The 16,070-nt window shown below is 51.0% G+C and overlaps 1 protein-coding gene across 6 annotated transcripts in view; it reads right to left on the reverse strand.

The window, feature by feature from the left end:
• Positions 1-1,138: 1,138 nt before the first annotated feature.
• Positions 1,139-16,070, reverse strand: part of Arhgef10 (Rho guanine nucleotide exchange factor 10) — an 87,424-nt gene continuing 72,492 nt past the window's right edge. For all 6 annotated transcript variants that reach the window (XM_041673968.1, XM_041673970.1, XM_041673967.1 and 3 more), the window contains 3 exons: positions 11,491-11,665; positions 4,768-4,890; positions 1,139-2,829 (listed from right to left, as the gene is read on the reverse strand). In XM_041673968.1, coding sequence (XP_041529902.1) covers positions 2,312-2,829; positions 4,768-4,890; positions 11,491-11,665 — 816 coding nt within the window. In that variant the 3' untranslated portion in view covers positions 1,139-2,311. The remainder of the gene's footprint in view (positions 2,830-4,767; positions 4,891-11,490; positions 11,666-16,070) is intronic.

Consider the following 16,070-nt stretch of genomic DNA (forward strand, 5'->3'; position numbering starts at 1 on the left):
CCCTTGGCTGTCCTGGAACTCACTCTGTAGACCAGGCTGGCCTCGAACTCAGAGATCCAATTGCCTCTACCTCCTGAGTGCTGAGATTAAAGGTGTGCCCCACCACCGCCGGGCATGACTACCTGTTCTATCATCACACTCTGATCCCTTAGCTCTACTTCATGTCACTCTGATGAGCTATCCACTTACTTCTCCCACACCTCAGACCCAAGGCCTGGCAACGCTAGCCGAAGGCAGAGAGTAGGTAGCTCTCAGATGCATTTGTGGCTTCTGAAATTTTGTCAAAACCTTACCATGTCCTGAAAACTTTGTATCTGGAGGGGTCCTGGAAGCGGGGACACAGGATGGGGATGTCACGATGGTGCTAGAAGACAGTGAGGAGCTGGCCTTGAGGGCTGTGGTAGGTGTCCTTCTCCATTTGAGCCTCCAAGGAGACTCCAAGTTCATGACCCCGGGGGCTGACCCAACATACCACCTGAAACACTCTCTGAGGACCGGGGGTTAATACTGAGGCTGCAGGTCCTAGAGAGGGGTGCCAGCATGATGGGGCTCATACTTCATTCCCAAGCCTAAGAGAACTTCACATGATCCCGCCATATGGGTTTACGAGGGGCTGTTCATTAAGTAGGCTGGCTTTAACATGTTGCTTTGTTCAGTGGGCGCGGACACACCTGTGACTCTCAGATCCAGGACTCAGCAGACACAGGCCACAGCAGGCTTTGCCATCCTTTGAGCTCCCGCCTGCACTCTCACCACCCAGCCTGCTTCTCCCAGGTACCGAGCTGCGGTGAAGCTTGCTCCGTGCATATCCTCTATCCGCAGAGCGGAAATGTTCGTGGCGCCTGCCATCCGGGGCTGTGAACTTGATCTATACATCTCGGCTGTCCTCTGGTTCACCCTGGTCTTGCAAACCATCAGTAAGAACTCACGATGTCATATGCCGTGAGAACCGGCAAGTGCAGGGGTCCTTGGAGGTTCCCAGCTCACCCGTGAGCTGTCCTTCACCTGGCTCAGTCTCTGCAGCTGGCCACTACAGGGCCCGAATGGACGGAAGAGGACAGCATCTTCCCCTTTTGGATTTTACTGGGGGTGGGTGGGTGGGTGGGGAGGAAGAAAGGCAACTTGTAATACTGCATTCTAAAATAAAAAGTCTTTTATTTTTATCAAACAAGATGGCAGCTAACAGTTTAAGAAAGCTTGGGTATATGTGCAATTTAGAAAATATTTGGCCAAGTTAAAAGTTAGCATTTTTAGTCATTTGTAAAGTGCTGAGAAGTGTGTTTCTGGTGACTATCTGAATTAGGCTATTAAAAAATACTCATAGCCATCCAGTAAGTAAAACACTGATGTACAAACACGGGTGGGGCAAACGGAGCAGAGGTTACTCCTGTCCCTTGACACGCACAGCTGCCTCTCATATGACCCTGTATGTCCTTTGGGGGGTGGTCACCGGCATGGCAGGCAATGCAGGCAGCAGCTGACTCACCGGCACCATGGGCTGGCTTTCTGATAGTGCACGGACCCGAGCCTCTGCCAGTACCATCCCTGCGTGGCCGCGCCCGCACATGTCCCACCGTAGATATTACGATCACTAGCGTGAGAAGGCAAGGATGATTTGGCACGGAAACTGGAGTCCAAATGTTGATGGGTATTGAATATTTTGGCTTAAAGCAAAGATTATGTGCAAAACACTACAGTTAGAATATTGACTAAAATGTTAACAGTTAATTTTTAATAGAAAATGCAATATAAAAACGCTATTTGTTAAAGGGTACAGTACACGTATCAGTCACTTTGGAAAAAGCCCCAGTCACTCCCAAACAAAACAAGTTGACTGGACTGGAATGTGTCACCTGGCTTTTTAAATTGTTACAATTTTTATTCTGGGATTTAAAAAAATATATAGGATATAAATAACAGTAGTGAGTCTAAGTCAAATAGAATGATTTTAAGAACTGTTAATGGCCTCCTATGCTCCTGGACGCTACAGTGCCCTGTCAGCTCTCTGAGGCGTGTCGGGAACTGACGCCATCAGCGCACTTTGGCACCACGGGTGAATGATGGGGCAGACGGTAGCACTACGGAACTTTGCTCAGTGACTCAACAGCCACAACGCTGCTCTGCCTCCCTCACACATCTGGACTCAGCTGTGCGGTGGGAGAAGGTAGAAGCTGTGTGACTGCTGCATGCTCCTTTCCCAAACGCTGCTTCCAGTTGGTCCCAGTGGTACGGATGCAGCCTGTGCCACTTGGCCTGCACCCACTGAGAGCTGTCCCTGCTTGCCACCCTGGTCCAGGCAGCAGCCTCTGCCCTACGTGCTCAGCAGTGGGATCTGCCATACCATCACTGAGGACACCAGGTCCTCCTGGGAAGGCTGCCGGGTCTTCCTGTGCACTCGCCGGTGGCCTTGGCCGCCACACACCACCAATGCAGAACTGGCTTTGGCTCTCCTAGAGCGCTGTGCCCTGCTCCTTGGGGAGCCACTGGGGTCCTTCAGGAGGTCACACAGGCTGCTGTCCACAGATCTGTGCTCTAGGGAGCTGGAGCCATGCGACAGGCTCAGAGACCCTGAGGATGAAGACAGGTCACTCTTGTGAGCTGTCAATCCCGATGAGTCTCCCAACCAAATGGCTGTGTTGGTGTCAGTCTGGCCCAAGCAAGAAGTGCCGTCCTCACCGCCACCGAGCAAATCCTTGGGGTCTTCATCCTGAGGCTCGGGGCCAGAGGGAGGGCTGTCTCTGGCTCTGTCCTTGTTCTTCTCAAAAGCTGTGGCCATGACAATGAACTTAACAGGCCCATTATGTGCGTGGTAGGAGACCATGCCTCGCCCTGAGAGGACAATGCAACAAAGGTCTTTAATAACACACATCCAGCTTAGGGTATTAAAGGGCAGGATCTGACCTCACACTCGTACCCAGGCAACAGCTTGGAAAACAGCACTAACACATGGGCTAGTTAAAGTAGAAACACCCTGGTCATTTCATGTAGATGCTCAGTTATGGAAGCCTTAAAGCCGACAGTTTGTGGGAAGCAAGTCAGTGCTCTCGCAGAGGATGGGGTGCAGTTCCAAGGACCCACACTAAGCAGCTCACAACTGCCTGTAACTATAGGGAATCTGATGCTTTCATCCGGAATCTATGGACCACACACACACACACATATACACCCCTAGAGTAATACAATAGCAAGTTTTTAGCTTTGGGCATGGTATACTTCCTCACTTGCTCTATACAAATGGACCTGGTTTTCCTAAGCCTTAAGAAATCAAAGACTGATGTGTTCATGTGTTCAGTGTCAGGAACACAATGCCTACGCTCCCAGAAGGTCCTAGCAATTTCCACTGCAAAAAGTTTTTGGAGCTTGAGAAAAGCAATTTTATAGTTGTTTATTAAAACCAGGACTTCCTGTCTCCAGGTCATGGTTTGACTCATTCATCTTAGCTGCCAGAGACAGAGTGCTGCCTCCCGATGTCACCGGCTCCACAGGCACTAAAGACAGACACCCAGATACTGGAGCATGGCAGGAAGTAGCAGAAACAGAGGAGAAAATAAAGTTGCCAGGAAGACACACTCTACGAGACTGCCGTAGACAGCACAGAAAGAGGAAGGTAATGTGAGGAGCAGATTAGTGACTAAAACAGAAGGAAGGGTGTGGAGGGGTCAGGGGTGAGTGGACAAGGATGGTTGCCTGGGAACTCAGACCCATAAACCGCGCCCCAGGTCCTCCACCAGGTAGCAGATGAGTGGCCACCATGCTATCCCATTAACATTAGAAAAAAACACTTGCTAATTAAAACTTGAGGTATCACTCCTAACAAAAACAAGATTCAAAAATGAGCGACTATGAGCTGGGGCAGTAGCTGGGTGGTGTGAATGCCTAGCCTGTGTGAGCCTGGATTTACTCCTCAGCTCTGAAAATGAAGGTGGGGAGGGAGAGGGGAAGATAGGAGAGGAGAAGGAAAGGAGGGGAAGGGGGGAAGGAGGAAGGAGGGGAGGAAGGGAGAGAGGGAAGAAGGAAGGGAAGAGGAAGGGGTAAATGCACTGGGATTCCTTAACCCTACCAGTCAGGAAACACGATGGAACCCGGCCCTTGTTAAGAGGCTGCTGCCGCCTTGTTCAGGCCTCTGCTTTGCAGCGGCCTTCCTTGGTGTGCATACAGCGTCTTTATTTCACCTGCTGTGTCAGCACTCCGGGTTCCTCTCAGTCTCTTCCTCCTCCTCCAGTGAAGGACCAGGCAGCCATTCCTGTGCATCTCCCACCTCTCATCTGAGCACTCAGGAGGTCTCCTTCCATGCTACTGAAACCTTCCCATGATGCTCTGGCTCTGTCCTGGTTGGCACTTGCCTGCGTCTTCCCATCATGCTTTGTTCATGGTGGGGCTTGCCTCTGAGTAGCATCCTGAGGTGGAAACCTCAAGACCATGAGGCTGAGCTGCTGCCTAGTAAGAACTGCAGCCAGAAGCAACACTCAGAGGAGAGGTGCCTACCCAGCTTCCTCTATGCCCAGTAAGAAGGGGTCCGTTTCCACTGAGCAAAATCCTACGTTCTGATGGGAACTAACGGGTAATAAAGGCACCATGAAATGAGTTTTCAGGACCGATTCTCCTGGAACTACTAACATGAGAGAGAGAAAAAAATGGAATTACGGAGAGAATATGAAAACAGTCAGTGAGCACCTCTGCTAACTATCTATAGCGCCCTCAGACCACATGACAGCAACACACAGAGCCACGTTGAGGAGAAGCAGGCATGGAACTGTGCCCACTTACCTGTCACTTTGGGGATACCCTGAAGACGAGGGACTGGCAGGGCCACAACAACGCCCAGGCTGGTACCAACCATGAGCAAGCCATGACAGACAAGCAGGCTGGTAACGGACAAACGCTGGTGCCCTGGGTAAGAAAGAGAAGTAGGTGGCCCCATGTCCTGCGGCTGGCTCAGGCAGCAGGGCTGGGTGGGTATCAGGGGGTGGGTGTGCAGCCTGGAAATGCTTCAGACATCAAGGCTAGGCTCCCAAGATACCACCACGCTGTGGCAGGACAAGCTGTAAGGATGCTCACACCTGTGACTTCCTCTTCAGAAGACAAAGACAAGGATCCTGAGGTTGAGGTTGACCCATCAATGCACCACAACTGAACAGCAGCAAGCACATGGCAGGTCTCCAGTCTCTCCTCAGACTGGCCTTGCCAGAGGTGAGCCAACCCCAGAGCTATTCAAACCATCTGCTCCTACAGTTATATAGTGCCTACTTGCGCTCTCTCTCTCTCTCTCTCTCTCTCTCTCTCTCTCTCTCTCTCTCCCTCTCTCCCTCTCTCTCTCTCTCTCTCTCTCTCTCTCTCTCTCTCTCTCTCATACACACACACACACACACACACACACACACACACACACTGGCAGCACACTGTGGATAAGGTGCGCTGCCTTGGAGGCTTCCAGGGTTTCTGTGCAAGTGCACCCCACAGACACGGTGCTAGTGATGGTAAGGAACAGGGGTGGTGACTGCACTATGGGGTCAGAGAGGCCTCCAGGGTACCTGGGCTGTTCTGAGCCTGCTCTGTAGCCAGGGAACTGACCGGGCAGGAGGAGGGCTCTGGAGGAGTAAGGAGCAGCAATGCTGTGATGGGAAGTGGGCCTGGGTGGGAAGGAGTCTTAAGACTGGTCCTAGCAGCCGCCTGACCGGCACAGAGGCACTGAGTTCTGCTGACTCTGCTTTTCTGTAGAACATACGTTATTTTTGCTATGCCTGCTTCTGATACGAAGTTTGTGCCAAAGGCAAGCAAATACTAGGGTTAAAGAGGACTGCGGGACCTCAGAGATTGTTTTTATGAAATGCTTAGACTTCAAAACAGGTATTTTAGAAATAAAAGGTGTTTTTAACTTCATAACATTGATCTGTGTAATGTTTTAAAAAGCTAAAACAGTATTTAATCCCCGAGATTCCAAATTTGTCTATTTGGGATGATGCAGAACTTAGGGTTGCAACTAACCCCACAGTGGCCACATCCTCGAGCGGGTGCTTTCAAAGGCTGCTGAGAAACGCCGAGGAGCTCCAGAGCCCATGGGGCCATCATGACAGCGGTTATTGCTATGAGCTGTGTTATCAGGCCGGGGCAGGCTGGTGGGTCATCCCAACATGCAGGAGCCACTTCCTCCACCTGTCCCCCACGCTAAGACAGGAAGACAGATGGGAAAATGGAAAGTTCCAGTGAGTCTGAGGGACTTCCTTTGCAAAACACAGAGGTATGGGAAGTACCACAGTGCCAAGAATACCTCGCCGCTTCCACCCAAGGCCTCGGCTCTGCTCAGAGCAGCTGCTTGAGGAGCAGTCGTGCACCGGGATGCCAATCAGCTGCTGCGTGCAGGTGAAGCACCACAAATGCCGTCGCTGTGACTGACTGCTCTGATCGGACATCGGAAACTATTCTGCATTGGGAGACCGACTTTCCTTTATTTTTTCTACAAAGAAGAATTTTTGAATTAATAATTTTTAGAGTGTTGACCTGAGCTGGGCTTTTAAAGAAGCCTGAGAAATACTTTTACTGTAAATAAGGTCACTTCAAAGACAATTAACGGGCACACTGGGCATCTCAGGTGTAACGCCATTTCACTCAGTGGCTCCAAAAAATAGTTTACCATCAAAGCACGAAAGACAGAGGAGTCCCTAGATATTCTCATTCATCCGGAAATACATCTTGAGTCCTTCATTTTCTGTTTGAATCTCCTATATATAAACAGTGTGTGTGTGTGTGTGTGTGTGTGTGTATATTTTTTTTTTCAGAGTAATTTCACTTTTACACCTACATTATCTTAAGTATAGTAAGAATCTGCGAAGTGTTCCATTGCCTTTTCAGAGAAATCCCTTCTGTCAGGAGTGTATTTCCCCAAGGAGAACGCACAGAACAGTACATCAGGTTCAGATGACGGTGTCATCCTGGAGAGGTCAGAGGCCCTGCAGGGATGCTGAGGTACAGGAGCATAGGTGTGCATCAGAAGGGTCTTCCCTGAGTCAAAAATGCTGACCTGAAGTCAAGACGATCAGACAGAAATCACGAGAAGAAATGGCCTCAACAATTAGCAGTAACGATAAAAGCTAGTAACAAAAAGGAAACGGCTAAGTTCCAGACGCTACTATTTTCTACTTTCTATTTGGGAACTAAGTAAAACCTTGTCCCAGGAACCGGCTGCTTGCTGTTTCAAATGCTCACCTCCCTGCTGTCCAGGGTGGTCCTGGTTAGCAGGAGACTTGATGCCAAGGACCTGCTGTGTGTGTGCCTGCATAGAGTTCCCCGCTCACACACAACTGGGAGGGAGAGCAGTTTAACTCACCAACCCCACCAGCAAGACTCACACTGTTTTTCCAAACACTTGGCCCTTTTATTTGGCCGCATCACTTCCGGCAGCCGTATCCGCTCAGCAGGGTCAAAGAGGATAACTGTGCCCCAGCACCTCTGTCACCTTGCTCTGTGTGGTGACACGAAGGTGCTGGAGGCTGCACAGGGGCCTTCCCAGGCTGCAGCCACACCTTCTGTGCCTCTGTTCTCAGAGTCCAATGCCTGCTCTAATAGATGAGTCCCAGGGAGGATCTAAGATCTACTCTAGGGCGGCAGTGTGCTCAGTGTGGTCTACATTAGGAGCCCATGTTAAATGGCCTCAGATCTGAATTCCAGTGGAAGGGGAAGCTGACTTGCTAGGAACTGATTGATTATTCCAGGTGTGGTCTTAGGTCTGATCAACTTCTGATGACTCCAGTATCACTTCTTTCCCAAATTTTGTCCTTTATTGACTCAGTGTGTCTCTAGCTGCAGGACCTACTTGGACTTTATTACTCTTAACAATGGCCTGGAAGGACACTTGCCCATGCTGCTTCCACACACACTGATGTGCGCTTACTGTGGTACAAACAGCAGCTCAACACTCGGGCTTCCACACAGGCACTGCTGTGAAACACTGGCTTTATTCTCCCTAGACCGCGGTGTGTGGAGCTCATTCTGGGATGTCAGGAACTGCTGATGGACAGAACAGACAGAACCCAGTTCTTACGTTACCCTCCCCCACCACCACTGCGGGACAACACATCAACACTAAAGGAACACTGGGGGTGCACGCATGACAAGGCCTCCAGAGGCGGAGTGGAAGCCACTCTAAAATACAGCAAACGACGCTGATGAGCACAGTCCAGCTCAAGGTTTTCCAGTTCATGCTGGTCCCACCCATCCATGAGTAAGAAGCAGACTGATGACCTCCTGCATGAAACTAGACCAAGACCCGTGACAGAGGGTCCCACAGGCCGTGTCCAAAGTGGCTTGTATCAGTCCATTTTCCACAGCTGTGACCAAGTAGCTGACATTAACAACTTAAAGGTCTGATTGACTTTGGGTCACGGCTTCAGTCCACAGCTCCACTGTTTCTATGCCTGTGGCAAGCCAGCGATAAGACAGGAGGGTGTGGTGAGGAGAGCCGCTCATCTCAAGTAGCTGGGAAGGGAATATGCATGCGGTGGGGGATCTCTCCAAAGCACCCCCCACCCAGCAACACATCTCTAAGTAGACACCACCGTCTCTCAACACCTCCAAAGTATGACTCCATCACTGGATTAGGCCGGAGCCCTCATAAACTATCCCTTGAAAGGCCTTTCACCCATGAGCTGTCAAGAGGCATTGTTAGTCAAACTCTAACACTGTGGAGACTCTGACAGACCCTCCAGCCTGAGGGAAGAGAGGTGGTGAGACAGGCAATCCTCTGGAGAACGGCCCATACCCCACAATCCTGTGAGTCCGGTAGTGCCGAGGGTCAGGCTTCGCAGAGAAGGCTGGGGCGAGCCAATGTTTGGCCAAGTGGAAACAGTGTAGAAGGCTGAAGAGGGGTAGCACTGGCTACAGGGTGAACGGAAAGAACTCAACTGCACCGTGCTGTGTGGCTCAGCTGCACAACACTGCACACCCAAGCTGAGTGGTCTCCAAGTGTTTCCTAACCAGAGCTGGCTGCCTGCCCAGGAGGGAGGGACCCCCACAGGTCTGTATGTGCCATGCTTGCCTGTGTCTAGGCACGTACTGCCAGTGATCTGCTCAGAAGTCAGGCGCATCCCACTGTCTACAGCAGGAGGAAACCGAGGGGACAGATGAGAGCAACACACAGTTCAGTTTTAAAACTGGGTGGACATGGAGGGCGTGAGGAACACCAGATAAGGGAGGGTCGGCGAGGGAGAGCTGCCGAGCCACCTCACTGTTCACTTGGAGTTCTTGTGGTTTGGTTTCAGTGTATCATGTCCAAGGATTAATTTCATAAAATGTCAACCCACTAACCCCCACTCACTGGCCACTCCCTCCTCTCCCCAGCTCTGACAGAAACTGCAGGGGAATGAACCCGAGGCAGGGCAGGGCCCCTGTGGCAGGGACTGGGGCCAGACAACATTCCTGTGGTTGGTTCTCAGGATTCCAGGAACCATGGCAACCAAGGCAGCTTCCCTGGAGGCCACAGGGTACCGGGTCAGGACCTGGGTCCCAGAAGCCTTTATCACAGAACAACCTAACCCCTGTTCCTTTCCATGTCAACAAAGCGTACAGGACATTCTCTGGCCAGATGCAAGTAGGTGTTGGCAGCTGGTGAATCTGACCTGGTTTCTGTCTAAGGGACAATAGATTCTGACAGCAAACGCCTGTCTAGGTAGCTTGTGCTTGGAAGAAAACAGTCAAGTCCCCAGCAATATGCTTTGGGAGCCATCCTGATGCTATGTTGTTTTTATTTTCTAAAAATAGTATGTATTACAGAAACCCCCACTTTCCTAACTAAATAAAAGTCTATTAGTATTTTTTAAAAAATGATTAGCAGCCAATCCCATAGAAGAAAACACCTGGCAGCACCCCTAGATGCCTGTGCTCTGCAGGTCTTAGGGAATCTTTCCTGCTGCCATATTATTTGCCTCTATCTCATTATTCTTCATGTCATAGGAGGAGTGTGTACCCTTTCTGCATTGTGACCCCAAAACTATTGTGCTTTTTCAAGGCATCAAAAACGCTAATTGTGATGGATGGTATGTGTCAGAATTCCCTTAAATTCTCATGTTGTAGGTGATAAAATTAGGAGGTGGTACTTGAAGGAGGAGGGGACAGATTAGATCACGCCACAGGGCAGCATGAGGGTTGGCCTCATGATGCAATCAGCACTGTTACAGCAGGGACCAGCGCGGATGCTCTCTCTGCTCTGTGTGAACATGGTGTTATCCATGAACAACCTGTTCTCTCTGCCCCCTGTGAACACGGTGTTGTCCATGAACAATCTGTGTTCTCTCTGCCCCATGTGAACACGGTGTTGTCCATGAACAACCTGTTTTCTCTGTCCCGTGTGAACATGTGAAGAAGCTGTACACAAACAAGAAAGTATAGCCTACCAGGAACCTCACACCTTCATCTTGAACTTCTAGCTTCCATACTCGGTGAATAGGTGATGCTGTCAGAGGCCTCAGCCTATAATCAGGACAGAGGCCAGCAACCTTCCCCAGAGCCTTGCTCTCCCCAATGGACACCTTCCCCATCACAATTCACCACACAAGCAGACAAATCCACCCAGACTCCCATACCCACACCACTGTGGCCTCAGCCATCTCTAAAGGACGACAGTCTTTCGTCTTTCTCTTTCTCTTTCTCTCTCTCTCTCTCTCTCTCTCTCTCTCTCTCTCTCACACACACACACACACACACACACACACACACAGCGTCTGGTCTGAGTGTGAATCAGTCACATAACTCATAGCTGCCTGAAGAAAGCACCGCACAGCACCCCCACCCTCCCACCAGAGCCCATCTCCCAGCTACCGATGCACACAATGTGAGCACTGTCCAGCAGCAATGCCCATCTAGGGTGACTGGCTTGCCTGTGACCCACATGTGAACACCGTCTACACAGCACATGACCAGCTCACCTCACTACCAAGCGCTTCCTTCTTAACTTCAGCCATTCCTGTGTTCTCCATCCCCACCTTTATGTCATACTCTCCCTACAGCCTGGTAGGCAGGACCCTGAGGACAAAGGGCAGGCAAGACGCACTCAAGCCTCTCCCTGCAGGATCACTCTCCCCAAATCCACCCTGGCATGGTCTCTCCCCGTCCCTGTCCAGTCTTCAGTGACTTCCTGCAGGACTATGAAGTTACCTTGCCTTGCCTCTGGCACCACCATCAGATCCTTTGTGGCCATTAGTGAAGCCTTTAACACAGCCACAGACAGGCTGCATAACTGTGCATACAAACTACACGTTTATATACACTGCCCACACACTAACTCACGCCAGGTAGCACACACAAAGGCTGTGCATCTACACGTGTGGGACATATGTGAATACCCAGGGTCCATGGACTGCACTGGCTGTATGTGCACTAGCAGCGGCTGTCCCTGTTGTTCCTTCAACTCTGCTGCCCTCTTCCTTTCCTTCTGAGGTACTTGGCTGCAAGTTGTACATGGGAGAGTGACCCTAGAACCCTCCCTTCCTCGGAGAATACCTGGCAACATGCTATGCACGGGGGCATCAATGTTGACATCCTGCAGGTGCTTCAAGGTCTCCGTGTGGAAAAGGCGAAGGGTGGACCCCGAGGTGAAGGCAATCCAAATGCCAACACCAGCCACAGCCATGTGGGAGATGACCATCCCTTCATCTTGGTGGGCCTCCAGCTGATTCTGAGGAAGCAGAGGAAATGAGATTATACAGCATATTAGGGGTTCAGCCAGAGCTAACCACAGTGCTGGGGGCAAAGATAGCACACAACAGAGCTAGGCCGAGTCACTTGTGAGTGTCGTGGAGTCCAGCTGGAGCTCACACTCACAACTGTGACAGCGCTGATCTCCTATTCACAGTCACAGAGTAGCATCTGTGGATACGACACTCTTGTGGCACGTCCCTGAGCAGGAAAAAGTGCATCACAGAACACGGTGCGGCCTTCCATCTACCACAGCACCTCGACAAGCTGAGCAAACAGCTTCACAACATGAAAGGGGCTGGGAAGGGATGGCTGCTGGTCCTGGTCCCCAAGGAGACATAGCTCAGTGAACAGCCTGGTAAGAGGGTGGTAGGAAGCAAAGCCGTGGAGACCCAGGAGAAAGCTGGTCCTTCTCCTACAATCCTGGCAAAGACATAACACCATCGCAGGGCTGCCTCTCCTGAGGCCTGTCTAAAGCAGGCCATTCTGTGGGATCCCATTCTCGCACTGGAACCCCAGGATAATACTACACTGCACAAGGCCCAACTGGCAACAAACAGCTCTGCAGTCATCTTGAGACCAGCGTGTGTGTGTGCGTGTGTGTGTGTGTGTGTGTGTGTGTGTGTGTGTGTGTGTGTTGGCCAAAGCCCAGGCAGGGTGCAGTGAGAAGGTTAGGAAATTCACCTGAGAAGGTCAGAAAATTCACACTAAAGATCAGTCTTGTGGGGTTCTCTTAATTTGAACTTAAAATACCCCCTGAGGGAGCAAAACCCTAGCTCTCTGTCCTCAGAGAAGAGAGAGGAGAGAGAACCTGACCCCTGCCACAGAGACAATAGACTTGCCAAGGTCATGGAACCCCACACCCTCACAGAGGCTCCCTGACGGGCTAGGCTGAGCTACACCCAGCATTAACTGGATCTCATTTCAAGGGAAGATTCCAGGGCAAGAGTGTCAGGAGCTGTAGGGGACATCTCCTGACCTTGTCTCCTCGGCCTGGTTTTCAGGCTGCTTGCTGCCGGCACACACAAACTAGATTGATTTTTAGATATTGATCTTGCACACTCTGACCCTGTTGAATGTTTTGTTGTTTCGTTTTGTTTTTTTTAATCTGTTAGTGATGTTTCAGATTCCTTAGGGATTCTGGACTCAAGACAATCTCTTAGCAAATTCATATTCTTCTTTCAACCCAGCGCCCACCCAGTCCATCCCCAGCACCTCTGGTAAAAGCAGCCAACTCTATGTGGGCAGAAGAGGAGGAGATGGACCTCTGTGCACCCTTCATATCTCATGTACACAGTTGCTAAGCTGACACTCACCATTCTCTATGTGCCCTGAGACACTAGTATTGGACTTCTCTGTAGGCTCATGATGAGCAGTGTGTCTGACGTTCAAGGGATGGCCCCTGACAGGTCTTCCTCTGATGCCTTCACAGAAACTAGGACATGGGGTCATGCCGCCCCTCCCCCCAGGGGCTGTCTGCTTTACCCTGAAGCTCAGGCTGCATACTGGGATATTTCCTAGAATGCTGAAGAAGGCTGATGCCCTGAAGTCTCAGTACTAACATGGCCTTTTAAGGTTCTGAGAGGGACACACACACACACACTGTACAGTCAGGATCACTGGAGGAAGAAGTCTGATCAACAGATACCTCTAACTTCATGCATCACTTCTTGCCACAACACACACCTGTACATCACTGTGATTTAACACACAAAGAAGCGGGAACCTTCCACACAGCAGTGATCCAGATAGGAAGAATCGATGTCACCAGCCCAGGTTCCTGCAACTGCTCTGCACCTGGGACAGCTGGGGTGCCCCGAGCATGATCCAGTGCCAGGGACTAGAGAGGGAGGTGGCTTTGAGTAAGGACAAGCAAGGGACATGGGGTCTGGGAGGGTCAGACTGCTGTGTGTACTGTTCTCACGGGCCAGACAAGGTGACTCCTGCCCAGCTTCCCAGGTCTGGAAATGCATATCAACCTCCCCATAGCAGCTGCACTGCCAAGCCTCAGGTGGAGGACGAGGCAGGACATGTCATCGTGTATTACTTGTAGTGCTGAAGGAGCCTTCCCCTCCTGTTCATGCTGGGTGCGGAACTGTCTGCGGGGAAAGATGCCCTGCTGCGCATTTGGGGTACAAGCCTCCATCTCTACTGCCCGTCATATGATGAGTTCAAGGCAGAGCAGTAACTGCCCCTGGAAACCTGCGGTAGCTGGGCAACAGGACTTCCAAGGAGGCTTGAAAAAGCAGAAGAAACCATGGCATGTGAGGTCACATGACTGGAGGACTAAAGAGCAAGGCTCCGCCTTCCCATCCATGTTATAGTGTCTACCCAACCTTCCCGGGAGGCTCCCGGGTCTCTGATTCCCAGCAACTTTCTCAATTTGACTCGCAGTCTGCCGTCTGCAGCACTTGAAGGGCTGGCAGGACCATCGCAGAGGAGAAAACACATTTCATTATCCCTGTTCTGTATTCAAGGTCCCTCGGTGCCCTATGTCACATGGCAAATATCATATTCAATAGGGAAACGTGCACGTCTGCTTTAGGGCATGAGGTCAAAGGCGCTAGCTCTGGCGGACTTGGCTGTTTCCATCTCTGCCTATACACCAGGAAGCTGGGGTGGGGGTCCAGACCTCTTCAGAGCCCATGTATTCAGGTGAGGGATCCAGGTTCCTGGCAGCTGTCAACCCTGCTATGTCCCCTCGTCCCTCGCCCTCTTGGTCCATGCTTCATTCAGTCCAAGAACCATGGTTCCTCCAGGAGTCACATCTCCTCATTCTGACCATCTCTGTGGTTTCCTCCCCGACGCCGTCCTAGTGAACTCTGCTTATTTTGATAGGGGTTGTTACGAGGCCCAGGGGTGAGGGCCCATGGCCCGACACACAGACTCAGGGAGACACAAGACTTGAACATTACAAGGCTAGTCCAAACCTGGGCATGGGTGTACCATGGCTGCTGAGGAGTGGGCAGAAAAGAGCCACCAGAGCTCCACAGCATCTGACACCGCCCCATGGCTGGACACAGCCAGAATCTGCTGTATGGTACCTGGTACATGGCAGGTATAGAACGGTATTGATGAAGGGCCAGATGAAGGGCAGATGACACTGGCTCAGTTCTGTGCCGCTGTGCTAATTATCATAGGGAAGAAGCGTGGCTGAAGACCACTGTGATGCTGCTGTGTTACTGCCCTACCTGTTCATTCCATCTGAGTTTAGTAAACAGCACTACATACAGTGGAAACTCAGGGGCAAGGAAAGCATCTTTAGAGTTAAGCAACTCCAGCAGTGAAGCTGTAACTGTGCCCCATGGCTGTAAAGTTAGCATCTACCAAACCCAGAGAAGTCAGCCTGTTCCTAAACATGGGGAAAAAGGCAAGAAGGAAAGCCAGGAAAGAGAGAAGATGACGAGGGACTGGAGAGATGTTCCGGGATTGAGAATGTATACCACTCTTGCAGAGGACCCACCCGAGTTTGGCTCCCCAGCCCACAACTCCAGCTCCAGGGGCTCTGACAGCTGTTGGAGGAGGCCGCTATATAGTTCCCGGCCACTTAGCCCTGAAATAATCACACAGAAACTATACTAATTAATCACTGCTTGGCCCATTAGCTCTAGCTTCTTATTGGCTAATTCTTACATATAAACTTAACCTATCTCCATTAATCTGTGTATCGACACGTGGCTGTGGCTTACCGGGTAAAGTTTCGTCCAGTGTCTGTCTCTGGCAGAGCTACATGGCTTCTCTCTTACTCCGCCCTTCTTTCTCCCAGCATTTAGTTTAGTTCAGTCCCCCCCCCCCACCCACCTCGGGCCTACCTTAGTTCTACCCTATCACAGGCTCAAGACAGTTTTCTTTATTCATTAATGGTAATCACAGCATACAGAGGGAAATCCCACATCAGACACCCTGTTCTGGTCCCTGTCAGCACATACACACATGTATACACAGATGCAAAAATAAAAGGAGGAGAATACAGTTCCTCCACTACGTGACCATCAGCACTAGGAGTTCCCCTCAGACTCTGCAGGAGGCAGAAGTGCCCTGAGAGGCGTTCTGCTCAGGGCTGCCAGGATACAGACCCCAACCACGGACACCCTGGCCTACGAACATTCCCATTCAGCCCTGCGGCAGCCATTGAGATGCCTCAGCCTCAGAACCCTCTGTGCAGGAAGGCAGCTCCCTCCAGCAGTAGCACCCCCACTCCAGCTGGGTGAACACAGGTTGAGGTCCTGGGCTGCACCCACATCTCAGCTGTGGCTGCCCACAAAACAGGAACAGCATGAATCTTACTTACCCAAAAAAGCAGGTTTTGCTTCTCTCTATAAATGTGTTTAGTTATTTTAGGCTAAAAACTGCCTAGAGGGGCCAGGACTTGGATCTGGGGAGGC

Source organism: Microtus oregoni, unplaced genomic scaffold (genome assembly GCF_018167655.1).
Source record: "Microtus oregoni isolate MIOR12 unplaced genomic scaffold, Mior012 000024F_ref0000369, whole genome shotgun sequence".
Lineage (NCBI taxonomy): Eukaryota > Metazoa > Chordata > Mammalia > Rodentia > Cricetidae > Microtus > Microtus oregoni.